This window comes from Enhydra lutris, unplaced genomic scaffold (genome assembly GCF_002288905.1).
Source record: "Enhydra lutris kenyoni isolate GAN:26980312 unplaced genomic scaffold, ASM228890v2 scaffoldscaffold84, whole genome shotgun sequence".
NCBI lineage: Eukaryota > Metazoa > Chordata > Mammalia > Carnivora > Mustelidae > Enhydra > Enhydra lutris.
In genome coordinates, this window is record NW_019154168.1 from 155,896 (window position 1) to 170,882 (window position 14,987).

A 14,987-nucleotide genomic window follows, 5' to 3' on the forward strand; every position below is an offset into this window, starting at 1 on the left:
TAAAATTGATAAAAAGACTTCCACTTGGTTCACTATTAAAACTCAATTTCTTATAACTTTAATTATTTTATGCTTAAACATCTTAATAAAATAGACTTCACAGTTTAATTACATTTTTATCTTATAACTATTACAATTTCATAATTATCCTATTTTATGTCTGTGTATATTGTGTTAGCATATTGTTTATAGAAGCAACAAAGGCATTTTATAATTATTTTTATGTCAGCATTTCTAATGTTTCCTTTATTTAAAAATACTGAAAGTGGTGCCTGGGTGGCATAGTTGGTGGAGTGTCCAAGTCTTGATATTGACTCAAGTCATGATCTCAAGGTTCTGAGATCAAGTCCTGTGTCAGGCTCCACACTAAGCATGGAGTCTGCTTGAGATTCTCTCTCCTTCACTCCCTGCCCCTCCTGCTCATGCTCTTTCTGCCTTCAGCTCAGGTCATGATCCCAGGGTCTTGGGATCGAGCCCCGCATCAGGCTCTCTGCTCCAAAGGGAGCCTGCTTCCTCCTCTCTCTCTGCCTGCCTCTCTGCCTACTTGTGACCTCTGTCTGTCAAATAAATAAATAAAATCTTTAAAAATAAATTACAATCCTTTATGTTTGTACATCTAGTAGTAGAGCTCCACAACACGCAAAGCATGAACGAATAAAAGAATTAACAAATCCATGACTACAGTTTCAACACTTCTTTGCCAAATACAACAGGTAGAGAGAAAAATTAGTAAAGATATAGAAGACCTAAGAAACACAACCAGTTTGACCTAACTGACCCAACAATTGCCGAATACATATTCTTTTAAGTTAAACAAAGAATATTCACCAACATAGACCAACTACTTTGAAAAACAGCCAGAAAAAAAAAAAAAAGAAAAACAGCCAGACACAGATGAGAACATACTATATCATCTTATTCATATAAAACTTAAGAAAATACTAATTTAATCTATAATGACAGAAAGCAGATCAGTGTTTGCCAGGGACCAAGGATCAGGGCATTTCTGAAAAGGTATAAAGGAAATTTTTTAGATGACAGGAATGTTGCATAATTTAATAGTGGTGATGATTACATGGATGTATAAATTTTTCAAAACCCATGAAAACACATGCTTAAAATGGGTGCATTTTATTTTATATTAATTATATCTGAATAAAGTTGGTTTTAAAACGTACTTGGGCCAGAGATTTGGGGATTCAGGGAGAACACTTACTGTTTGCTCTCTCAAATACCTTTATCTCTTACCCAAAGTTTTCATTCCTACTATGTTATTAAAAAAGCAATTCACCCCATTTTTACCAAACTGCTTGTATTAAATATGTCAGTTCTATCACTGTCATTATATATATTGCCATGACAACTTTTTAAGTTATTTCAAGGTGTTATTAAAATATTAATATTATTTTAATCCTTCTAAAGGTAAAATGTATCCTATTTCAGAAGCACTCTCCCAGACACTTTACATACAATTTCTCTAACTCTTATAAATAATCCTGGAAGGTTGGCAATACCATCTTTAATAAGGGTAAGGGGCTTACACAAGCCACAAAAGGATCTTGTCAATGATGGAACATGGAATCCAATTCTAGTCTGAATCAGAGTGCTTTCACTACATTAGTCACCATTCATTGATAATGATCAGTATTATAACACTTAGGAAATGCAGAGATACATTTTCTTGACAGGCAAAACCTTAACTGGAATTAGTGAGCATTAACCACTTCTGATAATGAACACATTTTTCCTCAAGTTTTCCAAATAAATTAAATCAGGTTTTTGTCTCCATTTCTATTGTTCAATACCAGTGTGTCAATGTTTGAGAACATAAAGGGAATATTTTTTTGTAATAAATACCTTCACTATCCAGGTCATCACTTTGACCAAAAACACTGTCCACATAGGAGTCTGGAATGAAGGTCCATTCATCAAATTTATCAAGTACTCCTTCAGGAAAGTTCCCATTGCTGCCTGAGGCTGCCCCTTCTTCCAAAGAACTTTTCATCTGATATCTGAGCACCATTCTTGCTAGGGTGGATCCTATATCTACAATAAAAAGATAGACCAGTCACTTAGAAATCAAGAAACATAAACATAGATCACACCAAAGTTCCTTATGTATCTTCATGCTTCTAGAGAATTTTTTACACATTTCTTCTTTAAAAAAATATTTATTTTTTTATTTGAGAGAGAGAGTGAGCACAGGGAGGGGTTGGCAGAGGGAGATAATCTCAAGCAGATTCCCACTGAGCACGAAGCCCAACACAGGGCTCGATCCCATGACCAAGAGATCATGACCTGAGCTTAAATCAAGAGCTGGGCTTAATGGACTGAGCCACCAAGGCAGCCATATACTTACTTCTCACTTTATAACCATGATATTGCATAAGAAGCAGGCAGTGAATTTAAATTTTTTAGAAATCATAAAAATTTACTCAAAGCTTTGGTGTAGTAACAAAACTGAATATTTATGAAACTACAGGAAAGAGCCTGGGCTTTGAAACCTGACAGACCAGTGCTCAAATAACAGTAATAGCACTTGCAAGTTACATAGACTCCCTGAGTGTCAGTATCTTCACTTGGGAAGTGAAGACGACAACATAAGGTTATGAAAAAGATTAAAGTAAATGATGCAGGGGCACCTGGGTGGCTCAGTCGGTTAAGTGTGTCTGCCTTTGGCCCAGGTCATGATCCCAAAGTCCTAGGATCAAGCCCCACATGCCCAGTGAAGAGTCTGCTTCTCCCTCTCCTCCCTACTCTTGCTCTCTCTCGCTCTCTCTCTCCCTCAAATAAATAAATAAAATCTTTTAAAATAAAATAATAAAATAAAAATAGAGGAAATGATGCATATAAAATGTTTAGCACAATGCTTAGAACATAGAAAATGCTCAATAAATTATATTCTTGTTTATAAACCATTTGCTAAGTGATTCATTCCACTGGGAAATTTGGTGGAATTTTAAAGTTAATATCCTTCTATTTTATTATATTTTATATTATGTTCTATTATGAAGAAATAAGTTTGCCAAGTCCTCATTGTGCTACATATAGCTTGGCAATTTCTTCAAATACATGTGTATGTGACTCGGTCAAGTAGTAGCTGAAAAATGTTTTAAAGCTATGAATCCAAAATGTTCTTTACTCAGTTGAGCTGCCAATATAATTATGGCCATGCTCTCCAATGAATCAAATGACATTATTGTATTTTTTTAATTAGGGGAGACTTACCAAAGGTAAAAAAAAATCAAAGGGAATACAATGGATGGCAAATCTCCCTTCATCCCTTTGCAGGGGGCCTATAATCTCTCTCCATCAGAACTCAGAGATTCAAGTAAGCAGGTTGTTGGCAGGAGACATCTTGAAGTGATGGAACACGGGATCAAATCGTATTTCATTAGTTTCCAAGGTCCGCAGAGGTAACCAGGGAATGAATTTCTGGAGTTTTTCTTCTGACATAAGTCTTTTCATTTTCAAACATTTATGACTACCATATCTCAACTGTGTTTTCGCAAACATCAGTATACTAAAAATGCTGTCCTTTGCTTTTTTATTTTTTTTTACTTAATAATACTCTACATCTGAACATTTTGATTTGCTAGATGTTTTTCCCCCAACAATTGCAAAGCATCCTATTGCATGAATGTACCATGATTGATTCAAATACTTCCTTTTGAAGAATATTTGGGATTTTTTCTCATAATTTCTTGCTATTATAAACAATATTTTAATGTGAATCCTTGTACATGACTTTTTGTGTACATTAAGAATGCCTTTATCATGGATTTCTATCCATATATAACTGGGCAAAAAAGTATGGATGTGCATTTAAAATATTAATGGATATTACCAGATTGTCATTAAAAGAGGATAATTTAAATTTATAGGAATAATGTCTGGAATGTCTATTTCCACGTATGCTTATCAACATAATTTATTATCAAGTTTTGAATTTTGCCAATATTTTAAATATTTAGAGCACCTAATATGTGCAAAGTACTAGCACAGATGCTAAAGTTACAATGGAAAAAATTGACATTGACTTTGTGATGCATGTACTTTATCAAAAGGTAGATAATAAAAAGAAAAAATACAATTATACGATGTGGTAAGTGCTGGTACAAGTAAGAAACAAGGAGATACAGCGCGTGGAGGTGGATCTTCCACCCAGACTTCACATGGGCAGGGATGTTTTCTTATAAAAAGTGAGGTGGTGCTGAGGCAGAAGGAACGAAGAGACACAGGCAAGTGAGAGAGAAGAGACACAGGCAAGTGAGAGAGAAGGTAAGGGAATTAAGCAGCTAGAGTACCAGTGGGAAAATCCCGACACATTTAAGAAACTTAGGCAAATTCAGCCTCACTGAATCTTTTAGGGCCCACCAGAATGTTTGAGACCTGGAATTTGTAGAGGCACCAATAAGCATAGAAGATTACTTTCCTCCAGCAGCATTCAGCTACCCTAGAGAAGGGAAGGAAGGAAGCAGACTGTTGGAGTGAACAGGAATAAGGTTTTACCAGGTAAATGCATCAGGAAAATGACAGTAAAGCAAACATGCTATTAACCAGATAGTCCTTGAGGTGAAGAGTTGTAGAATACGACCACTGTTGGGAAGGAAGTGGGCATGGGAGTAAGTTGTCAAAGGCAAAGCAGGGAGCTCTCAACTTTTAGAAACACAGTTAGTATGAATGACTGACATCCAAAATGATAGAAATATTAATGGAGGATGATGTTAACTTGTCATCAACATACTTAATATATATTAACTTGAAAATATAAAAAAAATACATCCTTAATTGGAATATTAAAAAACTGAAAGCTAAATATGTTAACATGAAAATGCAAATATATATATGTATATGTTTCTACATACACATTTTGATGCATATTATATGTAAGCATATAAAAAAAATCTAGTAAGTAAATCTACATTGATTGCCTATAAGGGATAAAATAATTACTGTTATTTTCTTCCTTACAGTTTTTGTGTTTTGCTATTCTTAGAATGGGCATGGGTTACTTTTATAATAAAAAAAAATATATCTGGGGTGCCTGGGTGATTCAGTCAGGTAAGCATCTGCCTTCAGCTCAGGTCATGATCCCAGGGTTCTGGGGTTGAGCCCCACATCAGGCTCTCTGCTCAGCGGGGAGTCTGCCTGTCCCTCTCCATCTGCTTCTCCCCCAGCTCATGCTCTCTTTCTCTCTCAAGTAAACTAAATCTTTAAAAAGTAATAAAAATAAAATAAAATATATATTTTTTTAAAAAGCAACTGCTCAGAAAGATCGCACTGTTTGGCTCTATCTTTATAAAAGATGTATTTGCTAAGTCATAAAGAATTAAATATAATATCGCTTTACAGCATTTCATGACCAAAAAGAACGATATCCAAACCTTCACAATATTCTTGGCTTAAGTTGTACCAAACTGAAATAAACCTAATGAAAAGATCAGTGACTTAAAAAAAAATACTAACAAAAAAAAGACTTGGACAAAATCTTCCTGTTAATACTTACTTGTTTCTTTTCTTAAATTAGATGTCTTATCTGGAAATAAAGGACCAAGCCATGAAGGTTCAATTTTTCCTATACAAAATCCTCCAAGGCAAATGCTATTATTGGCCAGATCCAGAGCAAGTCTTCTTAAGAGTAAGCTAATGATCTGGCTGTCACCTTTCCCAATGCTTATCGCCAGCGCCTTCCGAACATCTTGTTCACGGGAACCACCATTCAGTAGCAGTTCCACCAATTTGGGACTGCTGGCTTTCTCACATACCTAGTAAACAAAAAAGGAAGGTAAACATATTAAAGGCCCTTATTTCTTCCTTTTGGTAGACTAGTAAATTGAATTTTGTGTGATTTTTCTCTACACCCTCAAATTTAGATAGAAACAAAATAAGGCAAAACTCATCCTTGAAATAGATTAGGAAAATAAAAGAAGATTAGTGCCACAAACATCAGAGTAGCATCAGCCAAATAACCTGCCACGGGAGAGTAAGTTACCATGAGAGAAGCCACATGATATGGAGAAAAAATTCATAACACTTGAAGTCAGAAGCCCACTGCTCTACCAATTATACATATTGCTTATACCTTCTGGATTCCTGTTTACTCCTTGAAGGACAGCTGGGAAACTAGTACCATTCACAGTAAAGGCTACTGCCCTGCCTTCATTCATGATATAGAATAACTAAATGAGAATACGAACATTACAAAACTTGTTAATGCTACATACAAAGGACAGTCATCTCTGATTTCTGGTTTCCAGGACAAGAATCTGAACTTCTACAAAGAAATTTCTTGTCTCTCAGTTTTACCTTCCCCTAAATACGGTTTTCAGAGTACATGCTCCAGGTAGCTTAGCATGGTAGGTGCTACAAAAACCACAGTGACCGTAGTGAGCAGAGGCAAGACTTAGCAATCTGTAGCATACTGGCCTATGCAGAACAGCTTCAGAAAGGTGAAGGAACATGATGCGCTATCAACTAGAAGATCAAAGTAATAGATGACAGAAATATTATATGTCAGGTACTGTGCTGAAGTCTGTGTACACTTGATTTCTAATTCTTATTAAAAATCCTATGCCGGGGTGCCTGGGTGGCTCAGTGGGTTAAAGCCTCTGCCTTCGGCTCAGGTCATGATCTCAGGGTCCTGGGATCAAGCCCCGCATTGGGCTCTCTGCTCGGCAGGGAGCCTGCTTCCTCCTCTCTCTCTCTGCCTGCCTCTCTGCCTACTTGTGATCTCTGTCTGTCAAATAAACAAATAAAATCTTTTTAAAAAATCCTATGCCATAAAAACTATTATGCCCATTTTAAAGATGAGTATTTAAAAAAGATAAATGATTTGGGATGCCTGGGTGGCTCAGTTGGTTAAGCGGCTGCCTTCGGCTCAGGTCATGATCCCAGGGTCCTGGGATCGAGTCCCGTGTCGGGCTCCTTGCTCCGCAGGGAGCCTGCTTCTCCCTCTACCACTCTGTCTGCCTGTGCTCACTCTCTCTCTGTCTCTCTCTCTGACAAATAAATAAATAAAATCTTTAAAAATAAATAAATAAATAAAAAATAAAAAAGATAAATGATTTGTCCAAACCCTTACAGGGAGTCAACAAGAGGCCTGGATTTGAAGCCAAATCTGCTCACTCCAAATCCTGTGCTCCTTTCACTACCCAAAATAAGGATTAAAAAAAGAAAAGAAAAGAAGACCCTAAGATCCAAGGTAGCAGATCAGGGGAAGGACATTGGGGGAGATTCCTGAATTCTCTAGAATTTAAGTATGTCAAAGGAGTTGAGGGGAGTATTCTGTGGTTCAAAGACAAAATTACTGCCCACCAGTCTCCAGGTTACCCACCTTCTCAACCCATTCTCCTCAGAGTCACCAGGGTGCTCTTTTACTTTATATATGATCAAGTCACTGTCCTGTTCAGAAATCTTCTAAACCCCTCTGCTCCAAGACATTCCCCAAACACAACATACAATTTTTTAAACCTCATTATTTTCATTTACACTATTTCTAGGGCTCTCAATGTCTAACTCCGCTCTTCATTAAGCCAAAAATGTTAATTCTTGAAGTAACAGCTTTATCAGCTCTTGCACCTAAGTCCTTGCTACCAAGTTCCCAAGCTCTCTTCCTCCTTCAGGCTCCCATCACTTTTATTTAACATAGCACTTAGCACACTAAACCAAACATGCCTATTGGTTTTAAAACTAGAATGAAAAGCTTGGATGCTATTGTAATTCAATGTGTACCTCTGTAGCCTAGTATAATACCTAGGAAATATATAGGGACACCTGGGTGGCTCAGTGAGTTAGATGTCTGCCATCCGCTCAGGTCATGATCCCAGGGTCCTGGGATGGAGTCCCATGTCTGGCTCCCTGCTCAGGGGGAAGCCTGCTTCTCCCTCTGCCTGCTGCTCCCCTGCTGTGCTCTCAATCTCTCTGACAAATAAATAAATAAAATCTTTTAAAAAAATACCTAGGATATATATTTAATTTAATTAGCAAATTACTAAAATCCTCTTTAAAAGTCCACAGGAAATTTAAAAGGAAAGATGGGAAGAAAAAAGAGGGAGGGAGGTAGAAGGGAGGGACAAAGGGCCAGAAAACAAACGCAAATGCCTCTCTGTAGCCCAGCAAATTTTTACGTCTTACTGCCTACCTTATATTAAGATGATTTATGTTTTATCCTCTCTCCTCTCCCAAGAGAAATAAACCTCTCTTCTTTCCACACCTAGAAATAAACCATCCTGAAATAGGAAACTCCTTGTATATTTTTGACTACTTATCTAGCACAGGGCTCTCCACCAAGAAGTTCCTCAAGCATTTTTATAGAGTACTTTTCTTGAGGGCCCAAAAGATCCAAGCTGACTCTAGGTATACAGTGCCCTGAAGAGAGAGATATATAAGAAAGTGTATCAGATTAAAAAAAAATTATGAAAGTAATTTCAACTCCATGAGAAGAAAAAAATACTGCTCAGAACTACAGTTTTACATTTAAATAATAATGGAGATAATTCAGAATATAATCATAGATTATCAGAAGTATAATTGACGATCCTTTGCAATCTTCTCTCTCATCTTCAAATTTATAAATAATGCAGCTGATAATCAAAGCCAAATATTTCACACTAGCCTTTAAGAATAAATGAACAACTCCCCCTCCTTCCCTACTACCACCACCGCTATCAAGAATCTATGGTATAGACAAGAGATGAAAACAAGCACATGGGAGGCAGATTTTCCATCACCTACCAGGAGAATGTCCTTAGGCAAGTTACTTAACCTTTCTGTGCCTCATTTCCTTACCTGTAAAATAGGAATAATACTAGAACCCATTTCTAAGGTTGTTATAAAGGCTAAATTGTATAAAGGATTCAGAGCAGTGCCCAGGGGGTAATCAAGACAACAGTGTTTGTTATTATTTTTACATGGTAGTTCTTCCCACCATGATTTGATGATTTTCATCTTTGGATCCCTATTCATGCATTTGCATGCCCAGTACCAATCTTCCATAATCTTCTATAGGAATCATGTATATTGCATCATTAAATTCCCCTCAGAAAGCCTAATAGATTCACTCCATCTTTGCTCTGAACAGACCTTAATTATACAGCACTGGTACACAAATAGTGTTGACTACCTTATTTTACACTATAAATAATGTTATGTTCAATCTATCCACAAAAATCTATGTTCAATCTCTCCATAAAAATTAATCAATATTTATTATTTTGTAGATACAAATAATCTCTGGCAACTTAGATAAATTCTTTAAATTTAATACACCCATAGATGTAAAGATCTGATTTTGTTTAAAAAGATAATAACTAAATTCATGAAGTCCAAAGAATATGTGAAGAAGAATAAAATAAAAAGCTTCTGTAGAAAAATTTGGATAGCTTGAGAGAAGAGTTTGAAGCATTTCCAGAGGGAATATAAAATTTTTGCACTCAAGTGCTTTTAGGTATTGTTTCCCTAACAAAAAATGTGAAGGGGAAGTTTATTTTCAGTTCTTTGCCATATCCCCCATATCCCAGTAACATTAAGCAATGATCTGCAGAACACATGAAAGATACACAATAAAAGTGTATTACATTATTGAAGGAAATAATTTAATTACCTTTAATAATAGGGAAGCAACTAGTTTTAAGGTGAATTTTGCAAATGAAATTTGAATAAATTTAAGTAATATGATTATTTGGTCTTAATGTACAAATTAATTATGCATGAAAATAACTTACATGTTCAGTTTCTTTTTATGCAGAGTGCTAATTAGTACTAACTTAGTGTGTAGTTGATGAATTGAATCCATAGGCAAGTGGAAAATTAAATAAAGTAAAGCTTTAAAGTAAATTATTGGAAATTATAGTATTCTGTTGGTCATTTAATAATGTATATTAAATCCCTACATAATTCATTTGTTAGAAATATGATTACATTTCTAGAAAATACACATGGTGTTATCTGAATGTTATTATAAACTAAAATTTCTACAATGGAGAACTTGAGATAACACATAATGCACTTCAACACTGACTAAATACGTACTGTATATAAAGCCATGAGTTAGCTATTCTAGATGATACAGAGATGAACATTGTCTATTTCTACTTTCATATAACTCACAAAATATAAAGATACATAAATTTTCATAAATATACATAAATTTTCATAGACTTACAGAAGTAAATATTTTTTACGGAGGCCAACAGTGCAGGGCAGGCTTTATTAGGGAAGGAAAATTTGGGTTAGATTTTGAAGGAAAAGGAGAACAATTAGAGAGATGTGTTTGCACAGTGCATGAGGGAAGAGAGGGAAGGAAGGCAGGACCACAGTGCTACATGACCACAGGGGTGGCCAATGGCAGAGGATGTCCATGGGAACAGCATCCCCAAAGGTGTGCAGTATACTGCCTACATGGCCACACGCAGTAGCCCTAAGGACAGAATTTTCTAGCAGAGAAACTGAAAACAGAGAGAAAATGGCTGAAAGATGATCAAAACAAATCCAGATGCTGTGTGAAGTGTGCCTAGAGAACAATTTGCAGAGAGACACATAGTAAGAGACACATTTAGAAAGTTATTTATTCACATAACAAGGGAGGCAAACAAGTAAAATGAAGGTTTCGACTGCATATACCTCAAGGACGCTCTTGCCTCTGAAATTCTGTGAATCTAAACTCCCACCACAAATCACAAGCAATTGTGCAATTAACTGGCAAATTTTGTAGTAAAGAATAATAGGATGTAAGGAAGAACTGTACAGTGGTAGAGTCTAATAACAGGAAACACAAAAGTCAGGCCTTGAGTATTTACCTGACAAATTAAAGACGTTGCCTCCTTTGTTCCATTGGCGTCCGCTCCCAACAGAAGCAAGCATTCAACCATGATACTGTTATTCTGATCGCATGCTCTCTCTAGCAGCACACTTTTTAACTCGTCATCCATAACTAATTTTGCAAAACACTTGCAACAAAGGTTTAGAAACTAAAAAGAATAGAAATGAGGATTAGAGTTAGCTAAATACATAACAGTTAGCATATAGGTGTAAAACACTGTACCTGTTGATCCTTTTGTTCCATGATACTAGAAGACATCTGATGGAATATCACGGAATCAAAGGAATGATGCACCAGCAGGTTGGAAAAAGACACAGACAATTCCAGTATTGCCAAGATTGTCTGAAATCCCTGAAAGTGTGACCAAAATAATAGGCAATAATAAATAATAAGCAATTCTAGGCCAAAAGAATAAATAAATAATATAAAACAGTTTCTATATGATACTTAACTAAGTAGATGTATTTATTGGGTTTGTACTTAAAAGCTGTAAACCTTGAAACAATCCTATAAACATTGCTCTCTCATTGCTAAGAAATATAGCAGGCACATAGAGAATAAAATGCCAGGTAATAAACCATTGTCTAGCAAAGCAAAAAAAAATACCTAATGCATTAAAAGTTGGCTTTTAAAGATTCCTGTCGAAGCCATACTTACAGGATGAAAGCCAGATATTAATTAATATTAGAATAGCTGAATCGGCAGGGTATACACCCAAATTGGCAGTAAACTGTATTTTTTAATTACAAGATTACAGATTAGTTTCTCTAGATAGACCAGTATTTCCCCCTTTCTTCTGTGCTGTGCTGCATGTGTGTGTTTGTGTGTGTGGATGTGCTTTCTTCTGAAATTTCAACCCCAAGCAGACAAATGTGTGCTCCTAGACTTCATTCATGTTGAGTATACTTGAGAAAAGCTCTAAAGGCATTCTGAAGTTTAATCCTTATAGCAAATTATTTATAAAGAACTAGTCAGTCACACCATTACTTTTTAGAACGACCTCTAACATATTCCTAAGAGTTGTCTAGGCTCTCCACTCATGAGATATTCTAAGGAAATAATGAAATTATGAGTTTACTATTATTTAACTTGGGTAAACTCGAAAAGATAAATTGAAATTTCAAAATTTTTATTATTTCTCAATATAATATATTAATGACATTGTCTAAATAATGCAATTATTTTGAGCTTTTAAGATGCTGAATTTCTACAAATATTTACTGACATTTAGATAAGAGAAGTAGTCTTAATTTATGCACATCTGAGAGTATGAGGTCCACCTACCACTAGAGGTCCCTGCAAATTCAAATGAATGCACCAGCAAAGCAAGTAATACAAATGTGCAAAGGCACATAATTCAAAATAAAAACTTATAAACACTGAACTGGCCAAATAAAATATTTTGGCAGGCGAAATTCAGCCCACTGATCAACAGTTCACAATCTCTACTATAGAGATCCTAAGATTTACACCTGTATGAATTAATACCGAGTAAACTGAGAGCTCTGTACCTGTACAAATTTATTTCCTTTCTCTAGGATTACTTTTAATCAGTTCTGGCTTGGCTTTAATCATCCTAGGCTGAGGCACATTATAAAAAGCAGATTTATAAAACAAAATTATTGTTTTTAATATAAGTATGTGTGTGTTCAGCTCTTTATAATTAAAATCTTTACATACATTATCCCATTTACTAATAATGTCTGAATGGAGGACAGAGCCTACACATTTTTATTCCTGGTCAATTCTGCCATTTATGAAAATATTTGTTGAGTGTGATTTATGAAAGCTGCAAACTCCATTACTAAAAAAAAAAAAAAAAAAAAAAAAAAAAAAAAAACAAAAAAAAAAACACAACCAAAGCAGGAACTCTTAAAGAGACTACTTGTTTTGCTAACTTTAGGGGGAAAAAAAGTCAGCAAAGTGGATATGGAAGGAACCTACCTCAACATAATAAAAGGCTTATATAACACATCTACAGCTAACATCATACTCAATGGTGAAAAGCTAGAAGCTTTTCCTCTAAGATCAGGAACAGGAGAAGATGCCCATTTTCACCACTTTTAAAAGTCCTAGTCACAGCAATTAGGCAAGAAAAAGAAATAAAAGGTATCCAAGTTTGGATGAAAAGGAAGAAGCTGAAAAGGAAGAAGTTAAACTGTCACTATTTGCAGATACTATAAGAAGAAAACCTTAAAGACAGCACCAAAAACTATCTGAACTATTAAATGAAATGAATTCAGTAAAGTTGTAGGATACAGAATTAATATACAGAAATTGGTTTTATGACGATACACAAATCATGAGCTTTCAGGAAGAGTAATTAAGAAATCAATCCTATTTATGACTGTATCAAAAGAAATAAAATACCTAAAGATAAATTTAACCAAAGACGTAAAAGACCTGTACACTGAAAACTATAAAACATTGGTTAAAGAAATTGAAGACAACACAAATAAATGGAAAGATACATGATGCCCATGGGTTGAAACAATCAATAGTATCAAAATATTCATACTACTCTAAGCAACCTACAGCTTTAATGCAATCCCCATCAAAATATCAATAGCATTTTTCACAGAAGTAGAACAAATAACTCTAAAACTTCTGTAGAACCATAGAAGACCCCAAATAGCCAAAGCACTCTTCAGAGAGAAAAATTAAGTTGGAGGTATCATGCTCCCTGATTTTAAACTATGCTACAAAGCTACAGTAATCAAAACAGTATGGTACTGGCATGAAAGCAGACACATAAGGCAATGATATGGAATAGAGAGCCCAGAAATAAACCCATACATATATGATCAATTAAGCCAAGAATGTACAATGGGGAAAAGACAGTCTCTTCAATGAACGGCATTGGGAAAACTAGACCAGCTACATGCAAAACAATAAAATTGGACTACTATCTTACACCACATACAAAAATTAAATCAAAATAGATTAAAGACTCTAATGAAAGAACTGAAACCATAAAACTCCTAAAAGAAAACACAGGCAGTAAAGTCTTTGGCATTTGTCTCAGCAATATTTCTTTTGGACTATACTCCTCAGGGAAAGGCAATAAAAGCTAAAATAAGCAAATGAGACTACATCAAACTAAAAAGATTTTGCACAGCTAAGGAAGCCACCAGCATAATGAAAATGTAATCTAATGAAATGGGAGAAGGTATCTGTAAACCATACATCCAATAAGGGGTTCGTGTCCAAAATATATAAAGAATGTATACAGCGTAATGCCAAAAAACCAAACAACCCAATTTAAAAAATGAGTTGAGGATTTGAATAGACATTTTTCCAAAGAAGACATACAGATGGTCAACAGACACATGAGAAGATGCTCAACATCACTCAGCAAACAGGTAAAAGGCAAATCAAAACCACAATAACCACCTCATGCATGTCAGACTGGCTATTATAAAAAAGACAAAAAATAAGAAGTGTTGTCAGGATGTGGAAAAAAGGGACTCCTCGTACACTGTTGATGGGGATGGAAATTAGAGCAGCCACTTTAGAAAACAGTATGGAGTTTCCTCAAAAAAATTAAAGATACAATACCATATGATCCAGCAATTCCACTTCAAGGTATTTACCCAAAGAAAATGAAAACACCAGTTCAAAGAGATATATGCACCTGTATGTTCCCTGCTGCATTATTTTCAATAGCCAAGATATGGAAAACACATAAGTGTCCATTGATAGAGGAATGGATAAAGAAGATGTGATACACACACACACATACACACACAACACACACACACACACAATTGGATATTACTCAACCATTAAAAAGGAATGAAATCTTGCCATTTTCAACAATGCAGATTGACCTAGAAGATACTATGCTAAATGGAGCAACTCTAACAGAAAAAGAAAAATACCATATAATTTCACTTATATTTAGAACCTAAAAAACAAAACAAATGAACAAAAAAATGCAAAACAGAAACAGAGGCAAAGATACAAGAAACAAACTGTTGGTTAGCAGAGTGGGGAGGGGTTGAGGGGCAGGCAAAATAGTGAGGGTACAAACTTCCAGTTATAAAATAAATAATTCATGGGGATATTATGTAGAGCATAGGGAATATAGTCCATAATTTTGTAATAACTTTGTATGGTAACTATATTTAACATGGAGAACATTTTGTAATATATAAAAATATTG

General features: G+C 35.2%; 1 protein-coding gene across 1 annotated transcript in view; it reads right to left on the reverse strand.

Annotated features, from left to right (window-relative positions):
- LOC111161332 (leucine rich repeat kinase 2) overlaps window positions 1–14,987 on the reverse strand; it is a 130,871-nt gene that overhangs the window by 76,582 nt on the left and 39,302 nt on the right. The window contains exons 17-20 of the mRNA XM_022524930.1: window positions 11,045–11,173; window positions 10,800–10,970; window positions 5,510–5,768; window positions 1,858–2,046 (exon numbers count right to left, since the gene is read on the reverse strand). Coding sequence (XP_022380638.1) covers window positions 1,858–2,046; window positions 5,510–5,768; window positions 10,800–10,970; window positions 11,045–11,173 — 748 coding nt within the window. The remainder of the gene's footprint in view (window positions 1–1,857; window positions 2,047–5,509; window positions 5,769–10,799; window positions 10,971–11,044; window positions 11,174–14,987) is intronic.